Below are 18,706 nucleotides of genomic sequence, written 5' to 3' on the forward strand. Positions count from 1 at the left end.
GCCATTTATAAAGAATATTTCATAAATGGAATAGCATTAATGGCCACTTATTTAAAATAAGTGTGGAAAAACACAATGTCTTCAGAATTAAATAAAAGTAAATGTTTCTCAGCACAATCATTTCTGGTCAGCCACAGCATAATAAATACAGCCAGTTCAAATTAAATAGACGATAACAGCAGTTGGAGTTCTTAATCAAAATTAAACAGCTTGTAGTATTTGCCCAGAGCGAATGATCTCCAAGTATGGTCGTCTTAGTTTCCTTAGTTTATTATATTTATTATGTTTCGTTCCTGAGTATCACTGTTTCCACAGCTCCCCGTCTAAAACTGTTGTGGTGCTGAAACAACTGACTGTTGAATAAGCTATGGTTGCTAGGCAACGCATACTGTGTGGTTCAAGCCAGTTAGCAAAGTTTGAGGTTATATTGCAAAGATTTCAAGTTTCGAAGAGGACATTGCTTTCCTGAAGGTTACAGTAACTTTTCTTTCTCTACTGTTGAAAATTGGTGTTGTCTCTTTGATCAGAGACCAGCAGGTGTCAATCTCTGTCTGCCACATCTCCTTTATCATAATGTCATCTTATCCCTAATGTTCTCTCCTCTGCCTCTCCTCCTTTCTTCAACTGAGTCCCAGTCGGGATCCTGTCAGAAAGAGACTATAACATGCATCCTGTTGTGCAGGTTTTTCTTGTTGTTTGCTTATTTGCTGAATGTCAACGACCATGACAGCAAGGTACTGATTATATCATACTGATGGCCCTGATGCGACCCTGCCTTGGGACTTTATTAATGGACCAGAGCTCCAGTGAGCCTTCAAGCTGTCCTCATGAATTCACCCTGGTAACAGGACACCCGTCAGAGGCTTGTATCTCTGCATCACGCATTGCCCAAGGGCAGGCGGTGATGGTGGGCCTCCGGCGGTATGCTTGGCAGCTTGGCAAATGTCAGGTTGGCGCATGATCAAAGTGCTCCGGGAGTGACTGTAGGGAGAGAGGAGCGTCCTGAAGGTCGAAGGTAAACAGCTGGCCCAGTACAGCTGACTGTGGTCAATGTCAGGCTGTACAGTACACTGGGTGGAGGTCATGTGATTGAGAATTTCTGCCCGAATTTCCTACGCCTTCTCTTCCTAAGACTATATTCATTTTTTTGATTAGGGGAGAACAACCAGTGAACTATATAAGCAGAAGGATGTTGAAGACTCCTCTTATCAAACAGCCAATTTTGCATCTGCTAGAATTCTTTTGTGCTACATGAATTAGTTCCTATGTATTTCATTGGCTTTGATGTACATTTTGAGTGTGAGGCTTGTGGTGTCATGCTGCTTTAGAATGTCCCAAAGCATCAAGCTTCATCTCTGCCAGTAAATGTTACTATACTAATTTGGTCAAAGGTCACATCTCCTGCATGTGTCCAGACTCCAGCTCATTCCCTCCTTCTCTCCTTGCAGTTTGTATACTCAAAGTAAATCCAGTAAATACCCCATTGTCTTTTTATTTTTTCAAAGCAGAAACAATGTTTGTTTTTGTTATATAACTTCTGCCTAAAGGTTTGTGATGTTAATTGTAACTTCAGCATTATCTCCTGCCTTTGACACATTGACTGTACCACCTCCAGTCTGCGTTGTCTTTGCATGCAGAGGCACAATATCTTTCGTTAGTGTGGATAAGCTATCACTTGTGGCGGATTACCAAATAGTGCTGTAAATGGGACAGTTGGAGTAAAAACTGTGTTCAGGTAGTGTACACTTAAGTCATTAATTAATGAATAGTCTTGTACAAATAGAACTGGTCTTTGCAAACATCCTAAGAGTAACTGCACTACCAAGTGATGTCACTATTTACCCAGTGCCCTACAAGTGAGTTCAAATGCAGATCAAAGTGAGGCAGGTTGTCAGGCAGGATAGTTTACAGTCGTGCAGAGACAGCTGTTCTAGGTCCTTCTATGAGGGCTTTATGAATAGTAAACAGATAGGGCTGTCTAAGGGAAACTAACTACACTTTGGCCATATTAAATGGCTGCATCTGTCCACAAGGGGCTGCGCTTGGCAGAAATTGTGTTCCTGGTTGCATCTCATTATAGCAGATGTGTGTTTGTAGCAGCTGACAAATCTTGGTGGCAGGTGCATTGGGTGTTGTCGTGGAGACATGAGAGAGATGAACCCAATATACAGTAGCACGTCCATAATCCCCTGGATCCTTTACACGGACTCTCAAACGCTGCCAGTAATGGGGGGGGGGGGGGCTGGGGTGGGCTCTGGCCAGCTCAGAGATAACCACCAGGCATACCCCTCTTACTGGAGCTTTGCAACCCCCCCCCCCCCCCTTCTTTCCTCTCCACATTATGAATTGCCAACAATGTGTTCTCAACTGTCTCCAGAGAAGCTGCTTTTAAGCATGTTTCCTTTGAGAGCTGTTTAGCTCATGCTTGCCTTTCAAAGGTGGGGAAATACTTACACACAATTACCCCGATTCCCTGAGTGCTGTATCATTACAAAAATGGCCAAAATGGGAGCGTATTTAGTGACTGGGCCAGATATAAAGCTGTGGCTGAAAACTAAAATAGTCCTCCAAACAACATCAAAAAGGAACAGTGTTTTTTTTAGGGAACACAGCGTGAGAATGGTCATTTTGAAATCAACTACTGTAAATGTGTTTGTTCTTTTCTTTCTGTATCTGAAACAACTTCCAGACTGTTGGCTATTTACCTTGCCCACTTTATTCAATACTAATGAATTCTCTAAAACAAGATTTACACAATCCAAACACTCCTTAGAGAATAAAGAAACTCATGTAGCCTAATCTATTTATCTGATTTCCCGAACAACATATGCAGTGTGAAGCCTCTGTAGTGAAGAGCAACCGACACATAACTCTTTAAGTAAAAGACATTTTCAGAGAGATGTTCCATTAAAATAGAATAACAATAAATGAGCAACTCTGCATGACACCAACTATCTGTATAGAAACAAATAACACTTTAATGTGTGTTGCACTGTATATGGCTTTCCATTTGCTGTGGATCAAATCTTGTAAATGGCATGTTATACGAAACTCACACATGCTCGCTTGCACACTCACACATTTTGATAGCTGACGCTCCCCATCGGGTAAAAGCCTGCCTTCACATCTTGGCTCTTACTCGCCTCTTTTTTTCCATTTCGTCCATCTCAAACCTCTCACTCGCTCTAATTTTCTCCCTTTCATCCTCACCTCCCTCTCTGTGTTCTGTCTTTCTCCATCATTGCCCTCCCTCCCTCCTGTGGAGTGATGATGGTGTTCTTGGTTACTTTGATTCTTCCCCTTTCTCTCCCAGCAAATAAAGAGGACAGGGGGTGCTGATGGTTATTTGTAAGGGGTGTGCAGTAACTCGTCTGAGACCTTCAACTGCATCCATGGAAATAAAACCCTGGGATTTGTATTTTTGACATGAAACAGCACATCAGATTTGGTTCATACTTGGGGTTGAAAGGTGCTTGTATTCGTCACTGTCACTTAGTGTTGCACGATGTACCGATACTTCAAAAGCACCGCGATTCTTGGAAATTAAAAATGTCACGATTCCTAAATTTATTAGTATCGATACTTCTAGAATGTCCGTGTTCCATATTTGTAAGAGACATATTTCATGTTGGTGTGTGCAACGCACGCTCGAGTGCCTCCCTATGGACGTCCGTGTTTTTTCTCCTCACGCACGCAGCAAGAGGCTGCACTGCTGCTGTCATTTAACAAACACTACAGAGAGATGGCTGCATGTGCGAGTGATACTGTGGCCGCCGGTCCACGGCTGGTTGATAAAGATGACGCGAGGAGTGAGATATGGAGGTACTTTGCCTACCTTGCTGACAGTGAGGGCAAAGCTACCGATATGTCGAGACCTGTTTGTCGTAAGTGCTACAAACAATTGCAAACTAAGGGAGCCAACACCTCGAACCTGGCGAAACACTTGGCCGACAAGCACGCCGAGTTGCACAAGGAGTTTAAAGACCGACAGGTTAGTATGTGAAATATAACATGTATCATCACGTTCATGAACTTCATGCCCTTAAAACAAGTCAAATGAGAAGGCTATAGTTTATTTTGTGACAAGTCACTGTTTTGCACCACCGTAGTTTGACCAGGCTATCTACAGAAATAGCAGGCTAACTATGGGCATTATCCTCATGGCTAACCACAATAGCCTGCCTAACGCTAGTTCAGCATCTTTCTTTGAAAACGCAACTTTCATAGATGACGTAAATAATTCGCAAGCTGCTAAAATAAAGCATACAAAACATCAGCTAAAATGATCTATAGCCTTTATTAGCCTATATGATAAAAATCACAGCATGTGCATGTTTGTCAGTGATTTATTTAGCCTGTATTGGGTTACAGCATTTAAAGAGCATGAACCTGCTGTACGCAAAGGAGGTGTAGGCCTATATGAAACCTTTGCCTTGTAAGAAATTATGGACTCAAATATAAAGTTAACCATCAAAGAAATCAGACATTGAAGTACAGGAAACGCCTATATTAATCCATGTCACAGTTTAAACAACATTAGGTTAACTCATTATATCCTATGAATAATGGTAATGTTATGGTTAAGTGAATGTTAGCAATTATCACTACCACTGCATAGAGATGTTAAGTTAGTCACAAGTTATTGTTACTATCACACATAAACTATTTAGGTCCTCCGTTATGACACATTTATCACCATCATATTTTAAATATTTCCATTTTCTTCTGCTACAGCGGTCTGCAGCTATGGGCTCTGGAAGAGCAACTCCTCAAAGGCAGCAGCCAACCCAGCAGCCAACCCTCCAAGCTATGTTTGAGCAGCACAACAAGTACCCCAGGGAGTCCAAGGAGGTAAAACGGCTTAACAGGGCAGTAGCAGAATTCATCTGTCTGGATCAAGTGCCAGTTTATATAGTGGAAAAAGCTGGGTTTAGAAACCTTATGCAAAATCTCGACAAAAGGTATGACGTCCCATCCAGGAATTTTTTCATGTACAATGAAATTCCCAAGATGTACAATGAAACAAGAGCGATAATCAGTGCCCAACTTAGTCACACACCGAATACATTTTTCTCCTGCACCACTGATCTCTGGACCAGCAGAACTGTGGACACTTACATGGCAGTAACACTCCAGTTCATTACACAGTCCTGGGAGATGCAGTCCTGGTGTTTAGGGTGCTCTGCATTGTATTCTGATCACACAGCCGACACTCTAAAGGAAACCCTGGAGGAAATTATCACAGATTCCTGGGGGCTAGACATGGCCAATATGGCTGGAATGACAACAGATAATGCGTCAAACAACCGCAAAGCTTTCAGTGAATACACCTGGATACCCTGTTTCGGGCACAATCTGCATTTGGCAGTGAACAAAGCCATAGATATTGATCGTGTGGCAAGCTGTCTGTCCAGGCTCCGTAAGACTGTGTCAGGCTTCTCCAGATCAAACAAGATGTCTAGACTGTTCAAAGACAAACAAAAGTCTTTAAAACTGCCACAACATACATTAATCCATGATGAGCCCACCCGATGGGGTTCCACCTATGACATGGTGGAACGATTTTGTGAGCAGCAGCAAGCTGTCTCTGCGGTTCTGGCTGAGGACCGGAAGAAGTGGCACCTGATGCCCAGAGACACAGACATGACCACTATAGAAATAGTGAGGGATGTCTTGGCTCCACTCAGTGACTTCACTGATGCCCTGAGTGGAGAGAAAGAAACCACCATATCATCAGTCCTGCCACTGATGTGGAAAATCAAAGCCTGCCTAATAGAAGAGGAAGGCGACCGCCCCTTGGCCATAGAAATGAAGAACAAAATTAGAGGAGATTTTGAGAAAAGGTACGATGACCACAACCTGCAGATGACCCTAAACACCTCTACGTTCCTTGATCCGAGATTTAAAGATACTTTTGTAACAATGGAGGAGGATATCAAGAGGGAGCTGCTCCTTAAATCTGAGGCCGTTCAGCTTCCACCCCACAGTCCAGTGGACCCTAGAGGAACAGGTGCTGCACCAAAGAGGAATAAGAGAGACTTAAAAAGTTTGCTCTGCACCATAACCACAGAGAAGAAAGGGGCAGATAATTCTGAAACGAGGCACCATTCTCCCACACCTGCAACACCCACAGATAGACGACTAAATGTTGAGTTTCTTGAATACAAACAATTGAGAGAAATCAGCCCTGCAGAGGATCCCCTGGCCTGGTGGAGTCAACATGAGGCACAACTGCCCATCCTGGCACACTTTGCAAAGAACTATCTTTGCATTGCAGCATCAAGTTGTGCTTCAGAGCGAGTCTTCAGCACATCTGGAAATATCTGTAGCCCAAGACGTTCCAGGCTGACTGAAGAACATTTAGACATGCTAGTGTTCTTGGCCAAGAACTTAAATAAGTGTAAGAAATGAATATCTGCTGGCCATTCTAGGGCTAATGCTCTTAAGAGACTCAGTTTTGAGTATAAGAGATGCTGCAGCTAAATTGTATTTGTTTTTTTAAACTCAGTTGTGAGTATAAGAGATGATGCAGCTAAATTTTATTTGTTTTTTTAAACTCAGTTGTGAGTATAAGAGATAATGCAGCTACATTTTATTTGTTTTTTTAAATTGAATGCCATTGCTTTAATTTGTTATTTATGTTTATTACTGGTAACGCTTGTGTTTCTTATGACTGAGATAATGCTGCTAAATTTATTTATTTTTTTACCTTGAGTGTCATTGCTCTAATTTATTTTTTATATTTTGATATTTCATATTTTGTTCAAATGTTTAATATATCTGCTGTTCATATGTTCATTTATTAGTGTGTTATGATAAGAATGTTGCCCCAGTTTTAAAATAAAGCACATCAATGATATTTGAGAGTGTTTCTCCCTTTTCAGGAAAAGTATCGAAAAAGTATCGGAATCGCAATTCTTGACTTGGTATCGGTATCGAAACAATAATTTTGGTATCGTGACAACACTACTGTCACTACAGGTCGTGTGATTCGATTTGCGACCTGTTTTCAAAGTTGACACATTCTAAGCCAACATTGTTTAACTGAAGTGTGTGTCAGACATCCCTGTGCTTTAACAATCTTTGTTTGGGTGTACACGTATGTGCCTGTTTGTCTGGGTTACTCTGTTTATCCATGTTAAACTACATTATATCATGTATCTATATTTAGCAGTAGACATGACGTCTGTTTGTGTACATGTCTTACAATCACTCCAGTCCATCAAATGACCGGAAGTGTATTAAGAGTTCCCATGCAGTGCATTTATATAAATGGCCCATGCTTGGAACTTTGAAAACACACATAAATAATCTACTTTGTAATTTTTTGTATGTCAGCATGACTGCCATTGAACACTGTTTGATAATTGCTGGGAAATGATGCTCCATAATAGTAATAATAACAATGTAAGTAACTAAGTGAATGAAAACCTGTAGAAACTGTTGAAACTGAGTGGAACAGTTACACAATCCATGGTTCAGGGTGTACCTTGGTTTTGGGGTTATTGTCATAGCCCTCAAAGCATGGACCAAAGACTCCACAGGGCTTGGGGAGGGAGCAGCTCTACGCTGGCATGGCAACAGTTGATACCCAGAACGATGACCCTCTTCCATAATTGTTGAGTGTGTCTCTGGACCAGTCTTGATGAGAACACTTGATGTTCCCTTACAAATAATGTTTCATTTCTATTGTTTTATATTATAAATGAAGCTAGCTGTATCCCAAGAAACCAATTTAACATGTCATTGTGTTACATCTCAGCATGGGATGGCTTCAATCAGTGTATTACTAAACACTTGGTATGCATAACCTGTTTTATATGATTATTAATAGTGATGTATTCTGGTTAATGTATTTGTATAAAACACCATAGTGGCATATATCATTTATGCTCATCAAAACCTAAACTTCATGAAGTCCAACAAAACAATTTCCCATTGTATTTTACAGTTTTTGTCCTCTTGTTTCATTTGAAACAGTCGACTGGAGGGTTTTATTTTTCGCAATATTCATCTTTTTCTATACGGCGGCTTTAGATTTAGGAACAGTGTTGTAATGGGATTTCTAAAATGAAGCAACATACCACAAAAGCCTCCTAAGAAGCTTTTTATGAAATCATAAATGTCTTAAATCTCGGCGGGTTGTGAAGAAAATTGAATGATGTTTTATTTTACCTTTAATATCTCTTTCTGCTTCTGTACATTCTTCCCTGCAGCTGGTTTTGATTGCTATTAACATTTCCCTCAGCACCATCTATCTTTATCTTTATTCTCTCTGTATCCCTTTTTCCCCCCAAAGTCATGATCAAGCAAATTGTTGTTTTGTCTTCATTTGTCTCTGAGGACTTTGCGTATTTATGTGCATGTGTGAGTGAACATTTTCTTTGTATATAGATAACATGTGTGTGTTCTGCCTTTGGTCGTCTTTAGTAAACGTAATGAATGGAAAAAAAGGAACAAAAAAGAAGACGCAGAATACATTGCCCGATGAAATGATCCTCTTCAGCTTTTCAAAATGACCTTCTCCTGAGCTGGGCTCTCGCAGGGAGCAGACCTTTACTTCAAAAAAGGGATAAACCACTGTTTCACAGGTGTGTTTCTGGGCTTCTCTATGGTGTGTTTTAATAATTGTGAGTTCATGCATGGGAGGAGATAACCTGCATTGGAAAACGACATAGATTGTATGAATAGGCCAAAGGCTTCTCTTGACTCAAGTCACCGTTAAGCTGGTGGATATTTTAGTATCTGTCCGATCTTCTGACTGAACCGTGGTGTTTCTTCTATAATATGATGAAAGATCTGTTGAATAGCAGCAGTGAATTTTCAGTACAAACCAACCTTCAAGTTTTTTGAGACATTGTACACTTCCTGACAGTCATAACTTTATTCTCTTTGACACTTACCTCCTCCAATCTGGATCTGAATCTATAAGTTTCTTGTCCTTGACACAGGAATGGAAACTTGTGGCGAAGTTTAATCTGAAGGTAAATGTTGTGACTTGATGATTTCACCAACATCTTTTCTGCCTGGCAGTAGGCACAAAATATGGCTTTTATTTCACTCTGGAGTTCTCATAAACACTGATTATAGTATTATATCCCCAAAACCTGTTTTTACTCCAACTGCCGCCATATTGGCATTCGATGGGGAGTTAATGGTGGCGTCTGCTGAGCTATGAGAGCGCCTATTGCTGACACAACACAGTAACTGTTTGACATTCTGAAGGTAGAGTCCCAGGCCGTTTCAGCTTTCTGTGCAATTGCTCCCAAAGATGTCTCTCACTGTTTGTAGCCAATCTGATAAGACTACAGGAAGGAAGCCTTTAATGACACTAAAACAAACACACACACGTCACGGTACTTAGGGATATAACAGTTACTGGTTTCATAAACCATGGTGAAATTCTTGCAGGGGTTTCTGCTCTGCCTGTGTATTTCAAGCTCGGCTTCACATTAAAGCTAGGTAAGCATCATACTGTGTCTTCTACCTAAGCTTGCTGTGTAGTCAAGACAAATACAAAGGCAGCTTACGGATAGGATTGCCAAATGCTGTTGCTCTCAGTATTTTAAACTCCTATCACTTAAGAGAATAATGGCATATGCACTAACTTAGTTGCTGCAACATCATGCTGCGCAATTAATGAAGAGCGATATCTCAGGATTGTCCAACCCTGTGCCACAGCAACACCAATATTATCCAGCTATTTGTGCATAAACAATAGATTTGAAGCAGATATTTTTAAGTAAATCAAAAGTTACCTTTAAGAATCTACTGAAATGATAACTAGATTTAAATACTTTTGCCTAAGAACCACTGCAATAACACTGATGACCTAATTATTCTTTTTAATACTGTTTCAAAGCTAATGCTAGTTTGGATATAAGAATTGCTGATTTTCCAATTAAAGCTGGTCGTTGGTGCTTCACCAGTCTCCTAATTGCCCTCACACTCTCCTGCCGTCCACTCGCAGTCCCTCACCTGGAGATGGATCAATGCTCTCTCTTTTGTCCTTCCCTCTCTTACAGACCCATTAAAATTCTCACAGGCACAGTTGTTGGATTGTTCATGCAGAGAGGCATGGATGCACTGCAAACTCCCAAGCAGTTCTCCAATTGCGGATTCCTGCCAAACGTTCTCCTGCAGGTCTGTTCTGTATTTCAATGCTTCTACCCAAACCCCCTCAGAGAGACACTTTATTTCTTGCAGGCTTACATTTGCAGGCCTGTGAGCAGCCATGTTTGCTCACGTTGAGATGTTGCTCTCTCTAGCAGCCATTACAGCTCAAATCTAGTCTGGTATGTGCAGATGCTTGTTTTACTTTGTACCACACACATCGCCAGGTGTTGGATGTAGTGCACCTGATCCTGAGAAATCAGATTCTCTCTGGTTTATTTTTGCTAACAGCATGGATCAACACAAGTATGTTGTTATCTAGAGGCGGCATAAGATCTCTCCCATTTCCAACTCATTATGTAAATACCTGGCTTTGTATCAGTTCTCTTTCCCTTGTTCTTTAGCCCTAATTGTGTGTGTGTGTGTGTGTGTGTGTGTGTGTGTGTGTGTGTGTGTGTGTGTGTGTGTGTGTGTGTGTGTGTGTGTGTGTGTGTGTGTGTGTGTGTGTGTGTGTGTGTGTGTGTGTGTGTGTGTGTGTGTGTGTGTGTGTGTGTGTGTGTGTGTGTGTGTGTGTGTGTGTGTGTGTGTGTGTGTGTGTGTGTGTGTGTGTGTGTGTGTGTGTGTGTGTGTGAGATATTAATTATCACTTTTTTTATTGAGCGAATCAAAACACGAGACTGAAGTCTGTAAGATCATTTAATAACATTAGGATATACGTATCTCTTTCATAAGTACTCAAAACCTTTTGCCATGATAGGTGGCATTAAAACGTTTTTAGCTTCAGTACTACTTCAGTAATTAGGAAGATGAACGATGAATACAGAAAAGTATCCACATGTTTATGTTTTTTAGCTGTAATTGATAAAAATCTTTCTTTTTTGGGGATTTGAATCTTTTGTAATGTTGTGAATCCAAGCTGACAACGGCTTCTGCAGGCTTAGACTGTACAGAATGACACGGTAACCTAATGGGAGGTACGCAAAAAAACATTTAGTGCTTCATCCTGACTGCATTGTTCTGTTATGTGTATGGATGGAAACTGAGCTGATCTTCCTTCCAATACAACTCGGCACGCTGTAATTTAAGTGTGATATACGACTCCTAACCTTGTCTCTTTTCCCTCTCTGGTAAATCTGTAGCAGTAAGCAGCAACAATCCACTGGGAATATATGACAGTTCATTTTAGCTGACAAGGCAGAGGTAGAGATGTTTTACTCTGTGGATTCAGCATCGCAGGTCCTTTGGGCATACAAAGCACAGATCGCTCAAGGTGAACATTCTCCATCGAAGAGCCACTCTATCTATTCTACGGCTTTCTCTAAGTTAATGGACTCTGCACTCACCTACCTGACCATGCATCCCCCTTCAAATGGGTCCAATGACCCCTACTGAAAGTAGCCAAGTGTGATATACTGCAACAGCTAAGATGATATCAGCAGGGCTTGGCGTCAAGTGGGCACTGGTTCCTCTAAAATGCTGCCATGATACCATCTGAAAGTGCTCACCTTCTTAACAAGTGTCAGGAACTCTCCCAAAAGCAGGAGTCACGTTGAAAAATGACTCCATACTTTCCTTATCACTTACTGGAGTGGAACTTCTACTTGGATGATTTTTTTCCTACAAAAAAGAGCTCTATCAAGTTTATAAGCTGTATCTTGTACTTTAATGTACTTCAAATGCTGCATATAACTTGTTTTAAGGAACATTTGGAAGAGAAGTAAAGAATCAAAGGTTGAAAAGAATGTAAAAGTAAAGAATGAAAGCAGACACTGATTACATTACTGACAAATCAAAATAAAACCAACAAGTTAGTTTTCAGTATCAACGCCTGTCTTCATGAAAACGGGAACATTTCTTGTCGTAGCGCTACTGGTCAGTAGGCTTTAAAGCTGCTCAGGCACTTGTCTGTGCTGCGTTTTGAGGCATGTGGTCGCACGATAAAGGGCTCCCCAGACACGGAGTGATATTAACTGTTTGCGACTTTAATCTTCAAAACTGCAGCCTCTAGGAGCTTGTGTTTTTATTTGCCGATTGGCTTCCCGAGCTCTCTGTCAGAACCATTACAACTCTCATCTGTATCAGTCTACTCCATCTCCGCAGTCATCCATCTACTAATCAGTGTGCTGCTAAAGTGTCATCAAACGCCACTGCCTCACCTTCTGCTCTTTCTGTGTGGTGGTGTTTTTTACATTACCTCATACATTTCAGGGGGATTCGGATGATCTTTATTTCTATATTATTGTGGGACATCTCGCCTGTGTTAAGGGATACATACAGTGGGGAGAACAACTTTTTGATACACTGCCGATTTTGCAGGTTTTCCCACTTACAAAGCATGTAGAGGTCTGTAATTTTTATCATAGGTAAACTTCAACTTTGAGTGACGGAATGTAAAACAAAAATCCAGAAAATCACATTGTATGATTTTTAAGTATTAATTTGCATTTTATTGCACATCAGAAAAACAGAACTTAATATTTGGTACAGAAACCTTTGTTTGCAATTACAGAGATCAGACGTTTCCTGTAGTTCTTGACCAGGTTTGCACACACTGCAGCAGGGATTTTGGCCCACTCCTCCATACAGATCTTCTCCAGGTCCATCAGGTTTCGGGGCTGTCACTGGGCAATACGGACTTTCAGCTCCCTCCAAAGATTTTCTATTGGGTTCAGGTCTGGAGACTGGCTAGGCCACTCCAGGACCTTGAGATGCTTCTTACGGAGCCACTCCTTAGTTGCCCTGGCTGTGTGTTTTGGGTCGTTGTCATGCTGGAAGACCCAGCCACGACCCATCTTCAATGCTCTTACTGAGGGAAGGAGGATGTTGGTCAAGATCTCGCGATACATGGCCCCATCCATCCTCCCCTCAATACGGTGCAGTCGTACTGTCCCCTTTGCAGGAAAGCATCCCCAAAGAGTGACGTTTCCACCTCCATGCTTCACGGATGGGATGGTGTTCTTGGGGTTGTACTCATCCTCCTTCTTCCTCCAAACACGGCGAGTGGAGTTTAGACCAAAAAGCTCTATTTTGGTCTCATCAGACCACATGACCTTCTCTCATTCCTCTTCTGGATCATCCAGATGGCCATTGGCAAACTTCAGACGGGCCAGGACATGCGCTGGCTTGAGCAGGGGGACCTTGCGTGCGCTGCAGGATTTTAATCCATGACGGCGTAGTGTGTTACTAATGGTTTTCTTTGAGACTGTGGTCCCAGCTCTCTTCAGGTCATTGACCAGGTCCTGCCGTGTAGTTCTGGGCTGATCCCTCACTTTCCTCATGTTCATTGATGCCCCACGAGGTGAGATCTTGCATGGAGCCCCAGACTGAGGGAGATTGACCGTCATCTTGAACTTCTTCCATTTTCTAATTATTGCGCCAACAGTTGTTGCCTTCTCACCAAGCTGCTTGCCTATTGTCCTGTAGCCCATCCCAGCCTTGTGCAGGTCTACAATTTTATCCCTGATGTCTTTACATAGCTCTCTGGTCTTGGCCATTGTGGAGAGGTTGGAGTCTGTTTGATTGAGTGTGTGGACAGGTGTCTTTTATACAGGTAACAACTTCAAACAGGTGCAGTTAATACAGGTAATGAGTGGAGAACAAGAGGGCTTCTTAAAGAAAAACTAACAGGTCTGTGAGAGCCGGAATTCTTACTGGTTGGTAGGTGATCAAATACTTATGTCATAAATAAAATGCAAATTAATTATTTAAAAATCATACAATGTGATTTTCTGGATTTTTGTCTTAGATTCCGTCTCTCCCAGTTGAAGTGTACATATGATAAAAATTACAGACCTCTACATGCTTTGTAAGTGGGAAAACCTGCAAAATCGGCAGTGTATCAAATACTTGTTCTCCCAACTGTATCTACAGCCATCTTGCCGCACTAAGATCTCTTATCGCTTTCCTGCTCATCAAGTCTAACATATCCTGAATATCTCCCTTCTGTTCAGAGGTGGTATTATCTTTTTGTCACACTCCAGGGATCTAGTAATGGTAATATATGAGCATACCCACATATCATTTCAGACATATTGCTTCTTAATGTGAACATCTTCTGCTAGCAGCAGGCCTGTTTTGGGGTAAACACTAGCATTATATGAAATCTGGAAAGTGCATCTGCAATGCCTGTGAAAAGTTTCAATATATATATATCTCAAATATATCTACGATGTGATTATCCAGCTGGAATTGAATCCCTAAACTTGGCAGCAATGGTTCTCCTCCAAGTGATTTACACAGGGACACACACCACAGACTGGAAGAGGAAATATGTTGGTGAGGATGCTATATTTCCTGACCCAACTTTAAATCCAACTTCACACTGCCTGCAATATATCTTATCTGCCTTCCTCAGGCATCTCCACTCCCTTTACTGCTCACTTTGAGGTCTGGCCTCCCCTGAAAAGTACGCCTTTCACCTTCGGCCTGATTGCTCCCAGTTTATAGCACCCTGTAATTGAATCAGTTGGGCTTTTGTTGATCTTCTGTGTATATTGACTCTTTTTGGTCCCTCGCCAACAGTGCTTATCATGTCTATTTTCTCCCCCCATGGCTAGTATTTCCTCTCTAGAGTTCCTCTCCTTAATAACATTCTGTGAGCTTCCATCATCATGATCAGGGAGGAAATTCTCTGACACTCATTTGCAGAAACTTTTGGTGGTGTCTTTTGGCCCGCACCCGGTCCATTCAGTTTATCCTTCCCCCCTCCTGTTCTTGAACTCCCACACGCACACATTCAGAGCCTTAATGATGAGACCTTCCTCTTGTTAATGTACATCTTCCTCTTCACTGGCAATTACCACCCTCCATGTCCTTAACTCCTGCATATCTGGCCGTCCATTTCTTAGTGGCCCCTTAGCGTCCCACTGCCACTTATCCCCATGAGTCACCATGCGTATCCGTACAGACTCAGACACACAAAAATCTTGCAAAACCACAGGGGCTACACACACACACACACACACACACACACACACACACACACACACACACACACACACACACACACACACACACACACACACACACACACACACACACACACACACACACACACACACACACAAATTGCCTGAAGGGATGTCATGCTGGTTAATGGCGTCCCTCTCAAAGATGCATTCTATTTTTCCACCACTAATGTCTTTGCCTTGCTGTGTAGTTTTGTTGTTTTGTTGAATTATTAATGACATTCTTTATGTTGAATCCTTCTCAAAGATGGGGGCATAAAGGTTCTGTAAAGCGCCTGCTGTGGATTCAAACCACCAATATTCTAACGTTGCCTGGCTTGTTTCCTCTTTATAGCTGTATATTAAATTGGAAATGGATTTTAAATGTATCTGTTGAATCCTATATTTGTGCATTATTTATGAACAATATGACTATTAATCCCTTTCAGTAAGGAAAAAAAGTATTTGGAATGTTTGAGAACAACCTCAGAATAAACATGTTATCTGCCTCCTTTTCTTAGGAAAAAAAGGGGTAGTTTGCTGTTTAATTTAAAGATGTGCTACATGAATTCAGGATTTCTTTTCATGAAACATTCATCATTTATTGATTCTCCACTGAAAAATACATAGCCAGCTACCAAATGTGTAAAAGTAGTGTTCACTGGCCTACAGTCTTACCCTTAAAACTTACTCCATTTAATGTTCCTTAATAAATGGAATAAGACTTATGTGCTATATATTTTTTACAAATTGTATTATTATAGAGAATTACATTTTTTAAAGTTCATAAGTTCATATAGTTTATATTTAACATACGAGGAGAAACAATGAAAAGAATAAACAACTATGGATAAGAGGGAGACAGAAAGACAGACCACACAGGATGACACACACACACACACACACACACACACACACACACACACACACACACACACACACACACACACACACAGAGACACACACACACACACACAGAGACACACACACACTCTCTCTCTCTCAGGCCAAATGAGTATGTTTATACTATTCTTGACAACAGCACGGTCTCCTCAGGGAGAGCTTGGAACCTGTGTGTGTGTTTAGGAGTTCAGGAGAGCTCGTTCACAGCCTTATCTGTCCAACAAGGCTTAATGGGGTAATGGAAACCTCCTAGTGCATGCTGGGAATGAGCAAAACATAGAAGCAGTGCTATTGAGAAGGGGGAACTGATGGCTGATAGTGCTCCTAACTCCTGTTTTAAACTCAAGGATTTAAAGGAAATGTAGCCCTGTCATTCTGATCCACATAAATGTGCTACACAGCCGTATAAATCGCTCCATTCAAAGGCCTTTCACGGGTCACTTCCCTTTAACCAAGCATGGAGGTTTTCCATCTGAAAAATGAACCACCTAATACAAAAACTTCTTGCATGAACGTAAAACTAGTTGCCTATCCCAAACTTGAATGTCAAGTGACATTATGCACTGTTGCATGGCCTTTCTGTAATAAATCATTTTGTCTTTGACTGTAGTACTTCACACACAACTCTCTCCATAGTGCTTGGTTCCATAACAGCAGCCTATCGTTAAACCCCGTCAACCAAACACTTTAACCCAGTTTCTACTTCCCACTCGTTCAACGCGCAGGATCATTTCCAACCCAATTTCACAGCCGTTTGAATTGGATGGATTTGACTCCGTCCACGGAGAGACCACAGTGGTTTCCCCTGAAGGTGGGGCGGCTGACGGAGAAGGTGGTGCAGGGAATAAAGAATGAGAAAAAGTTGAGGGAGAAGGGAAATAGGACAGGGAAAGGATACGAGTCAATAATAAAAAAGGCTTTATATGACCAATAAAAGGGAAACTTAATGAACATTTATATACATATTGAAATTAAACTCATCCAAGGGATGTCTTCAAAATGAGTTCATTCAAGTCATCCATTTTCATCACATCCTACTCCAATAAGTATGTACTTTTTTATTATATATTTGAGTGGAGATCTTTTTTTAAAGGTAGATACACAGTTGAGGGACATTTGTAACTTTGAAAATGTGTCATTTGAGGCATATTCAGGCATGACAATAGTTGAATTAAAGAGTAAAATATTTAATGACACCATTGGTCTATAAATATGACGTGTATTTAGTGGAGTGAATGTCTCTGGTTCTACATAATGTGTGCATGCTCTTTATTGGAAGATATTAACATTCTCTAAATGCTTTGGGTCTACATTTTGTAGTTCTTAACATTCTTATGGCAAACTTTTATTATTAATCACATTTGTATCTGTACATGTAAGCCTCAAGCTGTTCATTTGTACGTGAGAAACATTTCAAATGACTTTCTGACATTTTCTAAGGTGATATTCATGGATTATGTAGGGGGGCAATGTGAGTGTGTGTGACAGATAAAGGGACAGAGCCTGTGTTAAAGGTGTCCTATTATGCTATATTTGAACAGTAGGGCAATATCTATACAAACATGTCTGTGAAGTGTTCAAAATACCAAACGGATCACCCATTGTAGCATGCCTCATACCCCTTTATTTCAACCCTGTTCCTGAAGTGCAGATTCTGTGACTGTCGCTTTAAATTTGAGCTGAGATGAAGCTGGACACGCCCCTTTGCCACGTCATGCAGCTCTCTCTCCTCTGTGAAAGTTTTCTACTGGGAAAAATACCCCATATTATGTTTCAAAACACATCAAGCATTATTTCTGAAACACTTCTCAGTGTTTACCACTAGAACAGTGACATGATATGTATTCTATATACAACAACTCCTAAGTCCCTCCTGCAGACATCCTGCTGAACACGCAGACACACAGAGGTGCTGCAGAGGGGATTTAGCTCGCGACTGTATATGGGGGACAATAAGTAGGGATGTGTCACGTGGGCGGGACGTTGCCAGAAGTTCAATGTAAAGCCAGCCCACATTTTGGTTATGATGTCATAACCGAAGCAAATCTGGATCAGCTTGTTTGTTCCCCTGTTTGTAGAGATGTGGGTCAGGAGGAAAAGAGAGATGGTTGTATTTTCTGACATTTTGTGAGTCTCCTTACATACCGGGGACACATATTTATGTCAAAAGACATCAAAAAGTATATTTTGCATAATAGGGGACCTTTTAAGGGTGAGCGCAAGGTGGCCGGTCTCATAGTTGGACTCTCTCTATCTCACTGTTCTTTGTGCTTTAGTAGGAACTCCACAAACCATAAAGTCTTTTTTCTCCATCAGGGTCAGCCACCCTCCTTTTTTTATCTGCCGCCTTCCAGGGGAGTGCCCCATTCACGCTGCTACTCTCTGATTTAATTGTAGAGTTCAGGATGAATGAATCCCAATACTTTCACCTTCAGCTTCCACCAGGCTCAGCAACCTCATCCACCCCTGCAGTCCTTTTACCTGGAATATTGCTGGTGGGAGGCTGTGGCAAAAGGAACAGCTCCCATCTTCCTGCTTTGGCACTTTATACCGATTAAATATGTTGACTTCAGCTGAAATTCAAAGGGAGTGATTGATTTGGAGAGCGTGAGAAATAAACAGCGAGATGCAGAGAGACAAACGTCTATAGGAGAGAAGACAGAAAAGGTTAAATAGGGGGAGACATATTATATTATAGATATTTATAAAGAAACGGAAGGTTTGAGAGGGGGCGCTAGTGAGCA

At 41.3% G+C, this 18,706-nt stretch overlaps 2 protein-coding genes across 2 annotated transcripts in view; both read left to right on the top strand.

The window, feature by feature from the left end:
• Positions 1-18,706, top strand: part of kcnh2b (potassium voltage-gated channel, subfamily H (eag-related), member 2b) — a 206,982-nt gene that overhangs the window by 56,979 nt on the left and 131,297 nt on the right. The gene's annotated exons all lie outside the window — the stretch shown is intronic.
• LOC134883979 (E3 SUMO-protein ligase ZBED1-like) lies at positions 3,500-6,859 on the top strand. The gene is made up of 2 exons (XM_063912532.1): positions 3,500-3,991; positions 4,735-6,859. Exons 1-2 carry the CDS (start codon positions 3,626-3,628, stop codon positions 6,409-6,411), a joined length of 2,043 nt encoding a protein of 680 aa, XP_063768602.1. The 5' UTR covers positions 3,500-3,625; the 3' UTR covers positions 6,412-6,859.

This window comes from Eleginops maclovinus, chromosome 21 (assembly GCF_036324505.1).
Source record: "Eleginops maclovinus isolate JMC-PN-2008 ecotype Puerto Natales chromosome 21, JC_Emac_rtc_rv5, whole genome shotgun sequence".
NCBI lineage: Eukaryota > Metazoa > Chordata > Actinopteri > Perciformes > Eleginopidae > Eleginops > Eleginops maclovinus.

Excerpts from the sequence above, each read along its gene's own strand:
- LOC134883979 (XM_063912532.1), top strand. The coding sequence starts at position 3,626 with ATGTTGGTGTGTGCAACGCACGCTCGAGTGCCTCCCTATGGACGTCCG. Across the intron at positions 3,992-4,734 it reads AGGAGTTTAAAGACCGACAG|CGGTCTGCAGCTATGGGCTC; the intron begins GTTAGTATGTGA and ends CTTCTGCTACAG.